Raw genomic sequence first — 16,750 nt, forward strand, 5'->3', positions numbered from 1 at the left:
AGACCCTTCTTAGCCAGTAGTAATGCTGAATGCCCTGGCAGGCTTCCCTTGAGCACAGTCAGCTTGCAGCTACCTAGGTACGAGTTCAGAAGCTGGAAGATTACTGCTACAAAGGGAAAAGGGGGATTTGGACAGAGGAGCCAGGTGAGAGCTAGTTAATATTATAGCCCTGTGAAATACTTTCTTTTCTGATTGTGTGGTCAGTCCTGGCTTGAATGAAGTCTTAATTTCATACCCCATTATATTCAACTCTTGAATAATAGAGGTAGATGATCTCTAATCAGATAAACATGCAGTTTAAAGACACTGGTAGGTCTTCACATGACGGTTCCTTGGATGAACAAGTCCCCTACAAGCAAAAATTTGCTGTGTTTTTCTTTTTTTTTCTTTATCCTTCAGTGCAATCTAAGCAGCCTACAGGACTCTAGCAGCTACTCCCATGAGGAGGATGAGGTGATGATAACACTCCTCTGTCACTTCATTTTAGGCAACAGTGCTTCACTAGAAACTCATTCCTAGCTCTGGACCTGGCCAGGTCACAGCACTGAATAATCCAGGGAGGCAGAATTTCCTGAAACAGGTGGGCTGGAGTAAGGTAACACTGTCAGCGAAGAAGAACCATAAAACCTCATGATTCATTCCCTATCATAGACCTTTGGAAGTTGAGACAAGCATCGCTGGAGGTCGAGGTTGCGCCATGTCCTGGAGATGAACGTTTTCTTCATCTGCTTCTGCTCTAGTTGATGAAGGACTCTGAGACCTAAAGAAAAACAATAGATATTAAAAGCTGTTATGCAAGGTTCTGACTCTAACCCACTTTCTACAACAAGCCCAGGGACAAGGAAGCTTTACTGAAACCACCATTTCAACCCCTTGTCCATGACTTGATCTGCATCAAGGTCTCTCTGATTGAACATCTCTCTCTATATTACTCCCTCTGAGGCTCTCTCTGTTCAATAAGTACCTCATACAAAGTAGCCAGCTTGGCAAAGAAACACGGGAATCAAGAAATATGTCAGGCTGCATTAGCAGCATTTTTCCCAGCCACAAATATATTACAGCTGCTATTCACTTTTGGTTCTTTAGCCAGAGCTTAAGCAATTTTAAAGTTTTCACGATACTCCTCTGCTGCTTCATGTTGGGCAACAAGAACTATCAAGTCTGGCAGAGATGCTCATGGCAGTGAAACCTCTAAACATTTCTGCATTCCCAAAAGGTCCAAATTATGGCATGGTGAGCATAAGGTGTGGTTCTGAAAGCCAGGGACTGACAACTCAAACGGCACTCTGTAAAATAGCTTGGCTAGGTCTGGGAAATGCAGGCTGTTCAGGCAAACCTGTCTGCCTCATCCCCTGCTACTGAGTTGGCTGGAATACATCCTGCTTGTCGCTCCCAGGAGACCAACGGAAGCCACCAGTATTTGCAAGTAAAATTTGAAAAACTGAATTCTGAGGTGCAGTTTGTATTCTGATCTCCCAATGGTCCGAATTACCAGCATTAAGAGAAAGACAAGCGCATTATTTAGAACATAGCACCACTCCGGACTGGCTAAGTTATGCCAGAGGAGCAGAATTCATCATCTTTGTAGGAGGAAAAGCATCCCAGAGGAAAACAAATAAATAAAATGAATGAAACTTTGCCAAATTGAGTTTTTCAAATCCTAAAACTAACAATGATGAGAGTCACTGTTCGTGGCCAAACAAAACTAACAATCCCCTCTGTGTGCATCGGATTGATTCTACACGGGTGCACCTTGCCTCTTGGCAGGAAGCACCAAGAGGACTGCAGAACAACTTACCCCAGGTTTGCTGCCATTGACAACAGTGTTCCACACTGCACTGAGCAACCAGGATCTCCAAAAAACCTATCCAGAATTTGTAGGTGCAGGGCCCTATATAAGTTCTCTCCAGGGGAGTTTCACCACATCAGTACATATTTGATCCAGTAACATTAAAAAGAGATGCCCAGGGTCTGAAGAATCCAGCCTGTAAATGCTGTCACCCCACATGATTACACAGGTCCGTGTGACAAATGACAGCCAGGAGAGGAGGTCTGAGTTTCATATTATCCTGGCTGGTGGAAATTCCTTGAAGCCCTAAGCCAAATCTTTTAATAAAGCACTGTAAAACAAATGCTTCAAGGCTGAGATCCTGTGCCTGGAACAACCAAAGGAGTGTCTTTCAAAAGCCAAAAGAATACCTCTGTCTCTTCTCTTCCCTCTGCAGGCCAGCCTACTCTGATCTGTCCTTGTAACAGTCTCAGGAAAGGATCCCTGAGCACAGCAGAGCCCTTCATTTACTGAGTGTGGCTCAGTGTGGACTGAGCGTGCTTCCTGGGTTCTTAGTTTTAAGCCTCTATCCATAAAGTAGCAAAATTGTCAGGAACGGAATGATTGTTAGGAAGTGCTTCATCAAAAAAAAAAAAAAAGCTGCAGAGAGGTTTGGGAACAGAGTATTAGGAAGGAGTGCTGAAAGAGTGTTCAGACTACTGATCTGACCTTCCCTCTGCCTCTCTGCAGCTGCAGACCGTGTGCTGCTCAGTGCTGACTTCACAGAGCTGAACAGAAGCTTTTCTCCTTTCCTCTCATCCCTTTCCCTGATGTACTTCTGCTCTGCTGAGTAAGGTCAAGAGCAGACTTTCTGGCAGCCTAGCATCAATGCTATGTTGTTGTCAACCAAGCAACTTTAAAAATAAAAAACATTAGATAGGTTTTGCCTATTTTGGACAGAAACGTGAGCCTTTGGAAGCTGTAGTCCCCCCTCCTTGTAGTACTATGTAGCAGAGCGCAGGCGCTGTAGGTTGTATGATGGATTAGTAGCTACTTACTAGCCCATTTCCCTCTGCAGCTATGTCCAGCCCCATCTGAGAGCAAGATTCCAAACTCCTGAATCTGACTTGTTTCCAGCACTTTTTGGCACCCTATTGCTCTACCACCAGTTCCTAAATTGCATTTCTCACACTGATTGCTTGAGTTGAGTTTCTAAGCCACCCTTTGTTTTCACAGACCTCTGTCATAACTCTCTGAAGAACCTTTTTCATCTGCAGCTCCTTATCTCCAATCAGTTGATAAGGATGGGCAAAGCTATTCCTGGAGAACAAGCCCCTCAGAGGCACACAGCCTTGCAGCCTTCCCCCAGCACCAGGTACAGCTGAAAGAGATTTCAGATCAGGCTGATCAGCTGTGCCTGGCACAGCAAGGACCCAGGAGCAGGTGCTGCAAGTGTATGAATTACAGGTCTAGCTACCTGGGAACTCGTGATGGGAGGCAACTGCAAGAATCCCACACCCAACACAACCAGAAGAGATGGTCCTGTGAGAGACTGAGGGTTTTTACAGACCATAGTAACATATGTGAAAATTGAAAATGTACAGATTGCTCCTATCCATTACTCTGGTTCATTCAGACCTTTAGCAGACTAATTGATAAGACAAAGCACAGTAACTGTGTGCTTGTCTGCCACCCATGTCATGCTCTGCCTACGAGCACTACCATAGCTCAGAAGCATGCAGCCCAGTGCCATCACCTCACTCTGTTGCATCTGGAAGCTGGATCTAGGACACCACCATGCAGTGCTGCATGAGCAGCTCTCCCTCCGAACCAGAGGCACAGCTCCCTGTGCACGCGGCTGTCCAGCTGGGGCAGGTAGACGAGAGGCTCTGCTTGGCTCCTGCAGTAGATGGCATTGATGGAACTGCAGTCTGTCACGCCAGCCAGCTGCGGGTCGGATGGCCCCATCATATTCTGCAAGGTGCTACGTGCTTTAGGCCCTCTCACGCCCAAAGCCAGCACTGGTGGCACCATGCCCATCTCCGAAGCATAGGAAGAAGGCAGTTTTTCTGTGAAAGACAAAGAGACTTGTAACTAAAGCACAGAACAACCCTCACCAAGGTCATTCATTCTGCTCGTGCTCTTTTTAGCTCTGTCATAGTGGACTTAGGCAAAGTAACCTACTGGTTACCTGTCCTGTGAGTGTTATGCTTTTAACCAGCTGTGCGTTTTTACCCAGCAGTAATTCTGAGATTACTCAAGATAGCTTACCTGTTAAAGAAAAAAGGAGTGTGTTGGCTTCTTATTTGCTATGGAAAAGGGTGTGCACGGGGTTAAATACTATACAACTGATACACTAGAAGCCAGCGCTTCAACTTCTGGTGCTGCACGTTGTTTGTATTCATAAGGAAGGTTGGTGGGATTGAAGGGGAGACGGCAAGAATATGGGCCTGAAGAGAAGAATGGTTTCTGTAATTTTAATCAGAAATGGGAAAACTGGGAAGGGAATCACAGGCTGGATATCCATCTACATCTTTTCTAGATCATTTCTTCTGTATCAAATACCAATTTTGCATTATGTTGCCTAATGTGTCCAAATATTTGATTAGCCACCTTTATTTCCCCTCCAGGACTTGAACTGTGGCTTTCCTTATTTCCTGCAACAATTCTTCCCTACATCTCTGGCAAACCCTTCTCCACTGTCACTTTGGCACTATTGGGTCCAATAAGTAACCCCAGTAAAGAGCAAGTTTGCCTCCTCCACATTTCTTACTGTATAAGAGCAAAAAGACATGTCATTCTCTTCCCTGGAGTTTAAATGTATTCATTTACATCGTTAGTTGCCTAAGAATCAGAAACCAGAACATAAGTCTCCAGAACAAGTAGACAATGGAGAAATTGACTGAAAATAGTTAAAATAGTCATTTTAAAGTTTTCAAGCTAACGGTAAAAATCCAGTCTACAAACTCACGTAGTAGCCCTCAGCTCAAGTGATTTGTCCCTTCATACAAAATGTTCCTATTTAGATACAGGGTACAGAGCACTGAAGCAGATCTGCTGCCTGTCATCTCTTAATGACTGGTGATTTTATGGTTTTCTTACTCATTTCTGAAGTCCTTCTTCATTTCTGCAGCTATCAATATGAATACATTACATGCACAATGCTGAGACAACTGCAATCCCATTTCTAAGGCAGTCTGCTTGTATGGTTTTCAAATGTAAAAAGGTGCAGGGAAACTGCAGGATATTTCTCTATTTAGGCAGGTCTGCGCTCATCTTCTGTCAAAGCAAACGGAAGCCTGCTTCTCTCTGTCTGCCCACAACTTTCCGCAAGAGAAATGGATTGCTTGTATTCACTACGGTGCCACATGCAAACCTTCCAGGAGAACTTTTGGATTAAAAGAAAGTACAAGCCACAAAACATTTCAGAGGCCATCTCTACACCTTGCAGCTCGTATAATTGCCCGTTGTTGTAGGGCTATACTGCATTATCTACTAATAACATTCCATAAAAGCTTTGAGACAGGCTTCATTATGTCTACTTCACAAATGGAAGACTTGAGTGGCATGGGCCAACACTTGGCCACTGGTTTTTAACGTTAAGGGCTTTGAGATTTGACATCAGGGACTCATACAATTGTTGTTTGCCTTATCTTTTTGGTATCTTACCTCAGACCACCTGCTATTGGCAAATTGTGGTGTTTTGGTGATGGCTTATCAGACAACATAATTACAGGATGGATAGATCTGTAGTTTCCTTTCAACCATTCTCCTAAAGGTCAAGTAAAGACTGAAGTACCAGAGGTGATGGGATGGGGGAATTGAGGAAGAGAGGCTGGATTCTCTGCAGTACCTCCAGAAAAATCAGTAGTAACCAATTTGGTATCCCTAACTTACATGGGTCTAATCCTGCAGCTTACAGCACTGCAGTCTGCAAATGGTCTCTACAAAGGATCAATAAAAGTGGTTTGAGACACACATAAATAAAGGACTAAAAATTCAGCTTGGAGTAGTTGAATTCTAGCAACACTGGGAGTAGATAGAAACAGCCTAAGGTCTTTTATAATTGCCTTTGGAAAAGATATAGGGAACTGATGTGATGCTCTTGTAAATCCAATACCCCTTTCTCCATGTCCACAGCACCACATCATTCTTCAACTTAGTAGAGTTAAAGACCTTCACCTGAGTATCATTACATAGTGGAATCACTGGAGGAAAACTAGACCTCACCTGAGCTAGAGAGCAGCACATCCTGCTGAGGATAGAGCAGGCGGAGTCCGCAGACATCCAGACCAGAGCTGAGTACCAGCTGCAACATGTGATGGGTAGCTAGGGAACTTCGGAGGAGAGTTTCAAACAGCAATACCATGGCAACCTGAACAGCAAGAGCACATTGGAGGAGTGAGCCAAAATGCTTCCAAGCCCACAGTGACCATACAGCTGTGTCTCTTCTACTCACCTTAAATTCCCATGCCCTACCTACACTACAAGAGCTATAAAGAGGCTTTCTTTTCTTCTGTTTACATGCAGTTCAGCACAGCAGGCTTTTAGCTTCAAATTGAATCATAACGATGATAATTATGATTGAATAATAATTATGTACTACTACTGAAATAATTGTGCCTTTTGTCACAAAAACCTACTAGTAAAAGACTGCAAGTTCTCTGGGGCAGAGAATAAAGTGAATCATTCTTGTTTAACTCCGCGTACTACAGAAAGATGATCCAATAATAATAGGCCAACTGGTTATTTCCTTATACCTACAAAAAAGCCAAGATCAACACAAAAAATGATTCAAAAGGCAGGCACATCCCTGGTACTGTCCCAGATTTACCTTTTGAACTTTTCTTTACCAGATGACTGCAATTCAGCTCATCCTGATACGCAGGAAGACATACGCTGTTACATACTGAATGTCTATACCCAACAGGAAAGCAAACTACTTTGAGCTCTGCACTCTCCTATCAGAAGAAACTTATTGTTTTGAAACACAGATGCTTTACAAGAGAAAGTTGTGTGGTGCCTGACATGCTGAGGGCAATAAATTGTCTAGCTGAGGATCAGACAAGCATGGTTGTATTGGCCTCAAATTTGTGCATGGTTCTCCTGGGTGTAAAGACACAATGCTATCCCCAGCAGCAAGCTTTATGTCTGCAGTGAACACCAAATGAATTAATCACTACTGGACACTTTAAATGAAATGCTACTCCCCCATAAACACACAACAAGGCTTATAACATCATAATAAATGAAGATATAAATTTACGCAAATCATAAAAAAGTAGTCTAATTAGGAATAAAAGCTTTATTTCTTTACATTCGTCTAGCTCAAGCTCTCCTGATGCTAACCCAGCGATCACAGCAGCCAGTAAGGAAGCATTTTTCTGTAGCAGCTATAAGAGTCCCTGGGGTCTGTCTGCCTGGGCTCCAGGCCAACTTTGATAATGCAGCTGTCCAGCACTGACAAACCTCAGGAACTGCTGCCTCCCTTTTGCCTGGGAGCCAGCCACTTGGCTTTGGTCTCTGAGCTTTGTTGCAGGTATGCCTGCAGCCAGTCTCATATGTCAGTGATTCTGGCCGGTATCCTAATCTGCTGGCTTGACCTTCTGGCTTGGCCCTGTCCCTATGGACTCTTGGCTGACCCTGGTTGCTGTTGCTGGACCTGTTCTGCTCTTCTCACTTGGTAACGTGTGAGTGCACCCTGCCAAGCGAGGTGGCTGGCCCTGCCTGCCTTGCTGTTAGCTTCACCTCCCGGCTTGCCATTTCCTTACAGAGCATCCTGCCCCTGCTGTGAGAGATTCTGTATGGGCTCCCTAGTAGGACTCCTGAGGCGAGTCAAGGAATTGTCACAAAGACATACGAGGCATTTCCTGACTGTGCCAGGTGCCCAATATCTTCAATAAATAACTGATTTTCTAGTATCTTCCAGGAGCAAGCCTGGTACAGCTAACCACTCTCAGCCACTGGCCAGACTTGCTGGTTGTTAGGACAACATAAAGATATCTGCATCTCCCCGATTCACTCCTAACAGGAAACTGAACTCGTCAGATCAAATGTGCCAGGTTGTGTTGTGCAAGAGCTAAGAAAGGTGAGTTACCCCGGGTAAAACATATCATATCTGTATAGGGGTCCAGTATGCTTTGGTATGCACTCCTACACTGAGGTAAAGATGAGCTAATTCAAGTTACAGTGACCTCTTCTTCTGGGTTAAACAACATGGAAATACTTTCAACTTGTTCCTACAACACACTGTTACTGTAGGTCAGGTAAATAGTACCAGAGGCTTCAGAAAAACTTGGATTCCGGAGCACAAGTTTTATAAAAGTTGTGTTGCACGCTGGCTTGCAGTCACGGGGCTTTGGGTTAGCAGAATTTGTCTGTTGTTACTGATCTGCACCTGGTTGGTAGCAATTTCTCCAACCCATATATTTCATAGTTTAATCTTCTGTGGCTCAGAGCAATCGGTATATCAAGACCACTGCCACAAAAGACTCAGCTTACTTATGTTTGAGTGAAAATACTTCAAGTTGAGTATTTGTACCAAACCTAAGCATTGAAATATTTCAGGTCACTTAATTATGATTATTATTATTATTTTTACCTCAGTGTCTGTGTCGCTGCAAGCCTCAATGTTGCTGCTATTAGGGAAGTATTTTTCATCAGTTTCAACTGTCTGCCAGTAAAATCCATTTGGCACTGCAAACGCTTTCTCCACCGCCTGAAACACACAAATGATATTTCTTACCTGTATGTTATTTTGATCCCTCAAAATCAAGAGCTAGGAAAAAACATTATGGTTAATTTTATGGCTAAAGAACATATAAGGATGCATATTCACAGATTAGAGTTATTAGCCCAGTGTTGTTCCCCTATCATTTGCTTTCCTGCATCTGTACCACCAACTCCAGTGAAATTATATCCCATGAATATGACTTTGCAGCTGCTTCCTGAGGGACTGAACCCTCCTAGGGTCCAACACAGTGGCCCTCCACATGGGGAGCAAACACTAACATGAACAGGAGTCACATACAAAAGGCGCTGCAGAATCAGGCTCAGCAGCTCGAGACCCTGTTTCTCCATGATCATACTGGGCATCCAGCAGAAAAGAGCTTTGTCAAGCGAATGCTCTAATTAACCAACCAAACAGAGGGCGGGGAAAGAATTGCATGAATTTTTTATGTGCCTGTAACTAAAATAGGACATTTCTCCTGTGTTCATGTCACCACAAGTGGCACGTATCTGTAAGTCTTACTGTGCCACATACTCCTGAATAGGCAAAAGACTCTGGCATTTAGGTCACAGCGTTACAGAAATGTAGCATTTCCCAATCTCAGCACGTTATTCTGTTTCTCATACATTTTCTGGGCAGTCAAGCAAGCAACCTGCACAAGGGCAAGTTTAAGGATGTTGAAGTATGTGTCACTCATGAGAATCTGCTGTGACTTCATGCTTCGTAAGCAAGGCCATAGTCCAGAAAGGAATGTAGCTTTTGAAAGACCCATTTGCCAAGTTCTTTTTTGAGAAAAAGCGTTACTTGTAGCTACACTGATCTTGAGCATCCCAGAAATATGGATGCATTTAGGCAGAGTGCACATCGGGCAGAAATCCCAAGACAAAAAAAAATGTCCCTTTTGAGACATAGGCTCAGAAGGTGAAACCTGAGTATTTTCACTATTTGTAAGGTCTCTACTTTGACTTTCAGCAGTCATGAGTCTGTTCCCATCTCATGTGGTTTTATTCATATCACAGAATAAAAAAAAAGAAAAAAAAAAAGAGGAGTTATATTTCAACATGGTCCCATCAAGACTTATTATGAATGGAAAATGTATTAATTGCATGAAGAAGTGTCCATTTTAGAGTATGAGGTACATATAATGCTCTTTAAATGTGTAATCACAAAAGAGATTAGAGATTATTTTTCACTGCTTGGCAAAAGGTATGAACTTCATATCATTCTATAAATGAAAAACAACATCTACAAAGTGAATTTATTTCAATGATATTAAAATCCCTCTGACATCTGCCCTTTGTGTTTTCTCCTTCCTCTGTTTTCTGTGCTTTATAAGATATTTGCCTAAAAGCAGAACCAGAGATTTCACTTTTCACCTGGTTTCAGTCAGCACAACTACCCCAAACTGAGTGCTCTGACATCTCTCAAGGATTCACTCATTACATTTTGCAATTCATCGTCCACTAGCCTTCACATGTGATATTAAACATGGTTGCTGTGGAAAACATTAGAGGAAAAAAAAAACACACATTGATTTAAGGAAGCAGAAGCTCCTCTTTTTTCCAATGTTTGCTGCCAGCTCCTGTGAACAACACTGGCATGGTGCAGTGAGCACCGAGGGATCAGACAAGCCTTACAAAACAGGAATGCAGCAAGGCCCCAGGCTTCCATTCATTCAAGCTGTTCCTTGAGCAAACCTCAAGTCTGTGAGCTTCCAAGAAGGAAAAGAGGAGGGCCAAGGGTGGACAAACCAACTCCAGCCTGCATCGCCATGGGAACCTTCACTACAATCATCCAGACGCAGAGGACACAAGCTGGGAAGTCCAAGGTAAAAAGCTGACCTTTACAAAGTGCCGTGGTGTAAGCTGTGGATCAGCTGCCATCCGAGGCAGCTTGGCCGGGCTCCCTCCCCACCAGAGCAGGGATCTGGCCACACCTATTAGGGAATCAAAGCCCATGGGAAATTGTTTCTATGATCTGTCAGATTCTGTTTTCGAGCAGCCACCCTGCATGTGATTTCACAAAGTAGCAGAAAATTAAGCTTGAAAAGCCTTAGATCTCCCAGAAAATCCTTTTTCTCATGGGTAAGGAAATACACATAGCTGGCTGCAATACGACAGCCTGTTTTGTTCAGTCCAGCCAAAATGTTCAAGTGGAAACTCCTGACACCACCTTCCCATGCAACGCACAGGAAGAAAGCAACGTTCCCATGCATTTAAGAGAACTGCATCAAGTTCAGTTGTTGTAATATTGAGATGAGCCCTATTTGACAGGCACTGTACAGTGATCCTCCCCAGGTAGCTGAGTGACCTCACTCTTATTGAAATAATTTTGGTGATTCTGACACTCTTTAGCTCGAAGCTACTCTCTTATGTTTGGTGGATAACACTACTTGCAGTGTTCCACAGCGAGAGACAGGGTAGGCATGAGAATTGTATTGGTTTCACCTCAGGGCTGGTTCTTCTCTTATGCCTCTAGCAATATTACAGTAGCTGTAAAGCTTCTGTGCAAACACAGCAGTTCAGAAAGTCTCTCCCAGGCTAGCTGATACATCATCTCTGAGCACTGACCTGTCCCTCCCTCCCCGAGCACTGTGCAGAATGGTAAAGAGGCAGGCCAGCCTTCAATACCTACCGAAAATGCCTCTTCTGAAAGGCTCTGCAGAGCATTCCAATAATCTTCTATCTCATGGTGAAGGCGTTACAGTGGTGAGGAGACGTACCCTGTACTCATTGGCAGCTACAGCAGCCCCAGGATACTTTGACTTAAGCTGTGACAGGCTCCAAAACCCCAGATCATTTAACTATGACCATTTCCACAACCATCTCCCCCCACCTTCTCACAAAATCGTTTTTTTTACAGCCCTTACATCTTCTTCATACACACTGCTGCTATCAGAGCAGGAAGGGAGGGGCACGCCTGTAACTTCCCATTTGTAGGTACTCTACATTTTTATCAAAAAATATCTTATTTTTTTTTTTAAATGAGGAGACAAATTCTGATTTCTGTTATCTTAAAACAGTGGAAAAGAACGATTTACACCACACAGCTAGGATTGAACACACATCATTTTTCAAACAGCATTAAAAAGAAACCCAGAGCCACTGCTTTGTTTCAGACAGCATTACTGAGATGAAGCCAGACAGTTATGGGAAGGAAATTCACAGCAGAACAAAAACATGTTGTAAAATACTGAGCAGAAACACGAATAAGCACATTTTAGAGAAGACTGGAGCTGTGTGCAGCAAAAACATGAGTCTAACTGTCATACAGAAATATGACCAAATCCAGTACCTCTTCTCGCTTACAGCATATTCTGTTCTCATTTCCGACAACAAAGGAATAGCTTTTGCTGTCAGATGATCTAAGAGAGTCTTTTAAGTTGCAACAAGTCTTCTAGACTGCTTCCCAGCCACAGCAGGAAAACAGGAAGAATTTTTTTTTATGTACTCCACAATCTCATCCCCTTGCACTCAAAGTGCTTTCTAACGCAAAGACTTGCTCAGCCATTATCACTAAGACAGCACCTAAATCCCTAGGAGATAGATGGTGCATCCCCTCCTACCTCCAAAGACAGCCCGTGAATCCGATACGTATATAACATTTCAACTCTACTGACCACGTCAGCAGCAGCAGAGGAAGCACTATTCTCATTCCAAAGGCTTTGACATTAACATACAGGCAAGGCTCATGGCTAATGGGATACGCTCAATCATGCCGCTGAGTTAGAGTGCATTATCCTCAAACTTTCTCCTCTCTTAGCTGTCATAAACTCAAATGCATTAGTGCAGTGTTCCTTGTGGAATACAGATTAACACAAACTTGAGTTTGTTTTCTTCACACCTTTTCTCCATTCTGCATACTCCCTTCAGGTGACTGCAGATTTAGTGCAGGAAACACGCAAGCACAGTAGGAAGATCCCAGGTAGGGGAAAGTCTGGGGAGAGAGCGGGCTAATTCAGGACTTCGTCACTAAAAACGTGCAGTTCTGATGACTGTATTTCAGGCAGTTTGAAGATGCCTCTCCTTCCACTTGCACCCCTTTTGTATAAGCAAAGAGATGTCCTAAAACACAGGAGAATGGATGAGAGTAATTTCCACCCATTCTGCCAATCATGCACAGCACTAATGGCAAAGCACATTAGCTTGATAGGTCTTTCAAACTGCTTGCTTCTGCAATAGTTAGCAATGGTCCCAATTTAAATATGTGCTACCAAACTTTGGGAAAAATGAACTATAATGGCCTACTCTTCCCTATGTGAAGTCTTCACCTCCATACAAACTTAGGCAGACACCACTGTAGTCCCTTCTCCTTTAAAAAGGCTTGGGTTTTCTAGTTACAACTCCTGGTGACAACCCGAACTCCTGAGCCTCACTAAAATCAACAGCATGACAAAAAATCAACAGGACTCAGCTACAGCCAGGCTGTCACCACCTCCCCTCTGTCGCATGAAGATGGCTGAGATACAGCCATGCAGCTCCTCTGCTACGGAGTCATTGCTATAAACGCAGAGAGGAGGCCCCAGGACAAATGTCTCACCCACAGGTGACTCATCTCCACGCGGACTCATCAGTCCAATGATGTGTGATATGTACGTAAGTGCTCTCCCCAAAGCTGGAGATACGGCTATCAGGCTGCCTAGCAGATGCAGGGTGCCAGACACATGGGCCCTTAGCATCAACTCAGGGAAAGATGAGACACAAGCAAGATTTGGAAAGCAAAGGACAGGATGAAGAGATCTTCTGGATTAGAACTTCAGCCGGGACTTAAACATTAGCTGTTGGGTTTAGGGGCCAGCGTGTGCCATGCTGCAAGTCTCAGCATCCTGCTGGCTCTCCCGTTTGGGCACGCAGATGTGGAGGTGCTGTTCTGGGGGCTGGACCTCCTCTCCCCACACGTCCAGCACTCCAATGCCCAGTTTAGCAGCTCAATGACCAAGTCCTTCAAGCTTGATCATTGGGCCTGAAGAGTGCCAGGTGAAAAGCTGATGTGGAATTAAGTTGCAGTTCTCTGAGCAAGCCTCTTTAGCAGTGGAATTAAAAAGTTGTAGTAAAAGACAGTGGAAGATGCTGAAGCCACTCAGCATGGGTAAAGCCATGATACTCATCAGTGAGACATCAAAGCATTCAAACTCTACAGCTCAGCACGAGCTTGACAAGGAGACACTAAATTACAGGTTCACAACTGTACATGCCCTGTGGGCTGTTTGTAGGGAGGGAAGCATTAGGAAATGGAAATGTTAAGGATTACTTCCACCTGTAACATGCCTTTTTTTTTCCCCATCCACTTCTCTAGAAGGTTCTGGTCCTGTTAGGAAATTTTAATTTGGAAAGAGCTTCCTCATTTCTAGTCAGAAGTGAAGAATCCAAAAAGCTCCACTGCACGATCTGGCTCATTCCACTGGGACACCTCAGTTTGTCAGATGGCTTTTTCCTACTCTTGTTTTGAATGTTGCAAAAACGTTGTTTCTGCTGCTTTTCCTGGGAGATTTTTCAATGTCTCTGAAGTTTCACATCAAGCAGCTTCCCTCTCGCCATGCTATTTGGAGAACAGGTGCATGCCAGGCAGGGTTTTAACCTACGTGCCTAAATTAGAAGGGTCACCCTGTGCACGCTGTCACTGGAAATGCTCCTCACTCCCGCTTCAAAGACTACGTACAAAGTTCAGGCACTCACATGTCCCCATTAGGTGCCTTAAAGTGCACAAAGTAACAAGCAAAGAATCCATGCCCACTTTTCCATAGCATGAAACAGTGATTTCTAATTTCCTCAGCCATGCATTGCTCTTGTTCTACCTGGCTATTTCAGTCTTTGGAAAAAAAAAATAAAGTTTGCAACTTTCGAGCTTGAATGCCTGTACACGTAAAGCTCTTCTGGTAACGTAGTCGCCACCAACTCGCCAGCAGGAAAATCCCAAAAGTTTGCATTTGTGCTACAGTAATACCACATTAAAGAACTGATGTACTTTCTGCAAGTCCCCTCCCACACATCAAACTTCCTGTTGGTTCAGCCTCCACTGTTTAAAGTCTTTTTGCAGCATTGAGTTGCAACATCAAGGCAAGTTTGGTGCCCTGGACCCAGTTCTGGAATTCTCATCCTTGCTTAGCCAAAACTGAATAAAAAAAATGGAGCTTTGCTTAAGTGAAAAGCAAAGAGGGAGCTTTGTGTAGACCTGCCTTCAATTAGTACTGTTGTCTCAAAAATAAATAAATAAACCCTAACACCTGTGCTGGAAGCCAGGAGGGAAACTAAAGAATAAAGAAGGAGCAAGTAGGGAACTGATCACCAGGAGGTGCAACAAAAGCAATTATTTGGAGTTAAAAAAAATAAAATAATCTTCACTTCCATTTAGGGATGGAGGTTCCTTTCCCTGTAACCTTGCTGACATGATCACTCACCCAGTCCTGCTGTACCCTGACTCCTCTTATCATGGAACGTATCCGTACAGGCTGGGAATTCAACAAGATGCTCCGGGAAGCGTGCAAAAAGATGTCAAGTGATAGCTGGTGGGGCTGTACCGTTTGGGCAAGGGTCCCAGGGTACAGAGCACTGGAGAAAGTGCAGTACAAAAGCAGTGTGCCTTAATGAAACAAATTAGCAGAGGCAAAAAGCAACAGTGCTGGCTACAGGTTTCCCGTGTCCCTAGGGTTAATGCTTGCATCCTAAAGCTTAACAGCAGAGAGTACTTCCATGTTAAAATGAAGTTCTCTTTTTGCTGACAAGGAACACTGTAGTTAATGACTTCTACGGGGACTGTGCCACTCCTAACCTAACCTGCGGTTTTAATGACTGCTCTGTGAGTTTACTCTTCATGGCTAAAGTGAGTTACTGGAGGTTAATAGGCAGCATGCATAGTATTAATAAGAAAGCCTCAAAGAAAGATTGCAAGAGAAAAGCAATCTGTTTGGGGTTCAGAACAGACTGAAAAAATGCTAGAACAATTGACTGAAAACAAGACCTTGGCTTAACCTTTAAGCACTTTGTTGAGTGTATTACAGAAACTGCTATCAATTGCTTGTAAAGCCGTACACAGAGCTTGGCAGCACACAAGCAGATGGCAGTTTTACCTGATGTTCCTCCTCCCTCCACTCCTACCCATTTGTTTCATCCACCCATCAGGACTTGAGTTTCAGACTAAGCTACCTGGAGCAAGAACTGTATGCCTTATGTATTCGCTGTATGCCTTTCCAAGGGATAGCAGCAGGTCCTTTGGTCAGCTCAGGTTTGCATACACCACTCCAAAATCAAGTAAATAAAAAGCAAGCACGGATCACAGGCCCTGTGCAAAGTTTTCACGCCAATGAAGCTAAAAAATGTGACACTGAATTTTCCGTGTAGAATTTATACTGGTTGTATTTTAATGACACTTGGGAACATTCTCAGTTGGTATCACTTTGTAAAGCTTCAGGCAGACAACAGGGTTAGCTGCTGCCTGCTGAGAGGCTGGCTCATTGCGCCTTGCTTAGAGAAGTCAGCCTTTCTGTTTAACTGCAAGACACATCTATTAAAAAGCCACGATACATCGTGGTCTCAGTGTAATTCAGGCCTGGGAACCTGGGTGGCACAGAGCATTTGAACTTAGGAAGAGAATGTGGCCTTTAAATCGACTTTCATTTTTCTATGGCATCAAGGCAAAGACCTACCCCCAGAAAGTGCCTGCTATCTCGCTGTTCAACTTCTAATGATTTATAATCCCCCTAATAGGGGATTTGCATAAAAGCCCTGACTGTTTTAAATGATGCCTTACTTTATGCCTTACAAGTATACAGCAGATTTATCTTTTACAAGTATGTCAGCCTGCTTTATTGCACTTGCCTGTACTTGAAAGCTACAGTGACTGCAAATCAACAATATTAAGCCTCCTTTTCCTTCAGAGAAGCGGGATAAACCTTGAGGCAAATTGCTGAGTGCACTGCTAAGCCCCTAAGCTTTCATGGCATTGATTCTCACATTGTAATAGTAATCCCCAAATCTGGTTGGGATTGCAGCAAAGTTCTCATGCTACACTATTTTCAGAACTAAACTTTGTTGTGAACCAGAATTGCAGCCTTCACAATTCCCTGGAATTGTATCTCAAGTTTTTTTTTGATGATTTAGAAATACTGGGAAAAAAACATGATCAATTAAAGGCTGGTGATGTCATGGGAAAGGAATAAGTGGAACATTCCCTCAAAAGGTATGGAAATCAGGTAGCATTCAGTGCTTCTTTGAAAAGCTGGGATAAATATTTACAGTAAAGTGGGAGAGGCAGTT

At 43.6% G+C, this 16,750-nt stretch overlaps 1 protein-coding gene across 1 annotated transcript in view; it reads right to left on the reverse strand.

Moving 5' to 3' along the window:
• DNAAF8 (dynein axonemal assembly factor 8) overlaps positions 1-16,750 on the reverse strand; it is a gene marked incomplete at both ends in the record, with an annotated part of 95,156 nt that overhangs the window by 40,776 nt on the left and 37,630 nt on the right. Inside the window, 4 exons of the mRNA XM_084295756.1 lie at positions 654-760; positions 3,525-3,837; positions 5,999-6,143; positions 8,370-8,486. Of these exons, the coding sequence (XP_084151882.1) occupies positions 654-760; positions 3,525-3,837; positions 5,999-6,143; positions 8,370-8,486 (682 nt within the window). The remainder of the gene's footprint in view (positions 1-653; positions 761-3,524; positions 3,838-5,998; positions 6,144-8,369; positions 8,487-16,750) is intronic.

This window comes from Netta rufina (genome assembly GCF_964035555.1).
Source record: "Netta rufina genome assembly, chromosome: 15".
Lineage (NCBI taxonomy): Eukaryota > Metazoa > Chordata > Aves > Anseriformes > Anatidae > Netta > Netta rufina.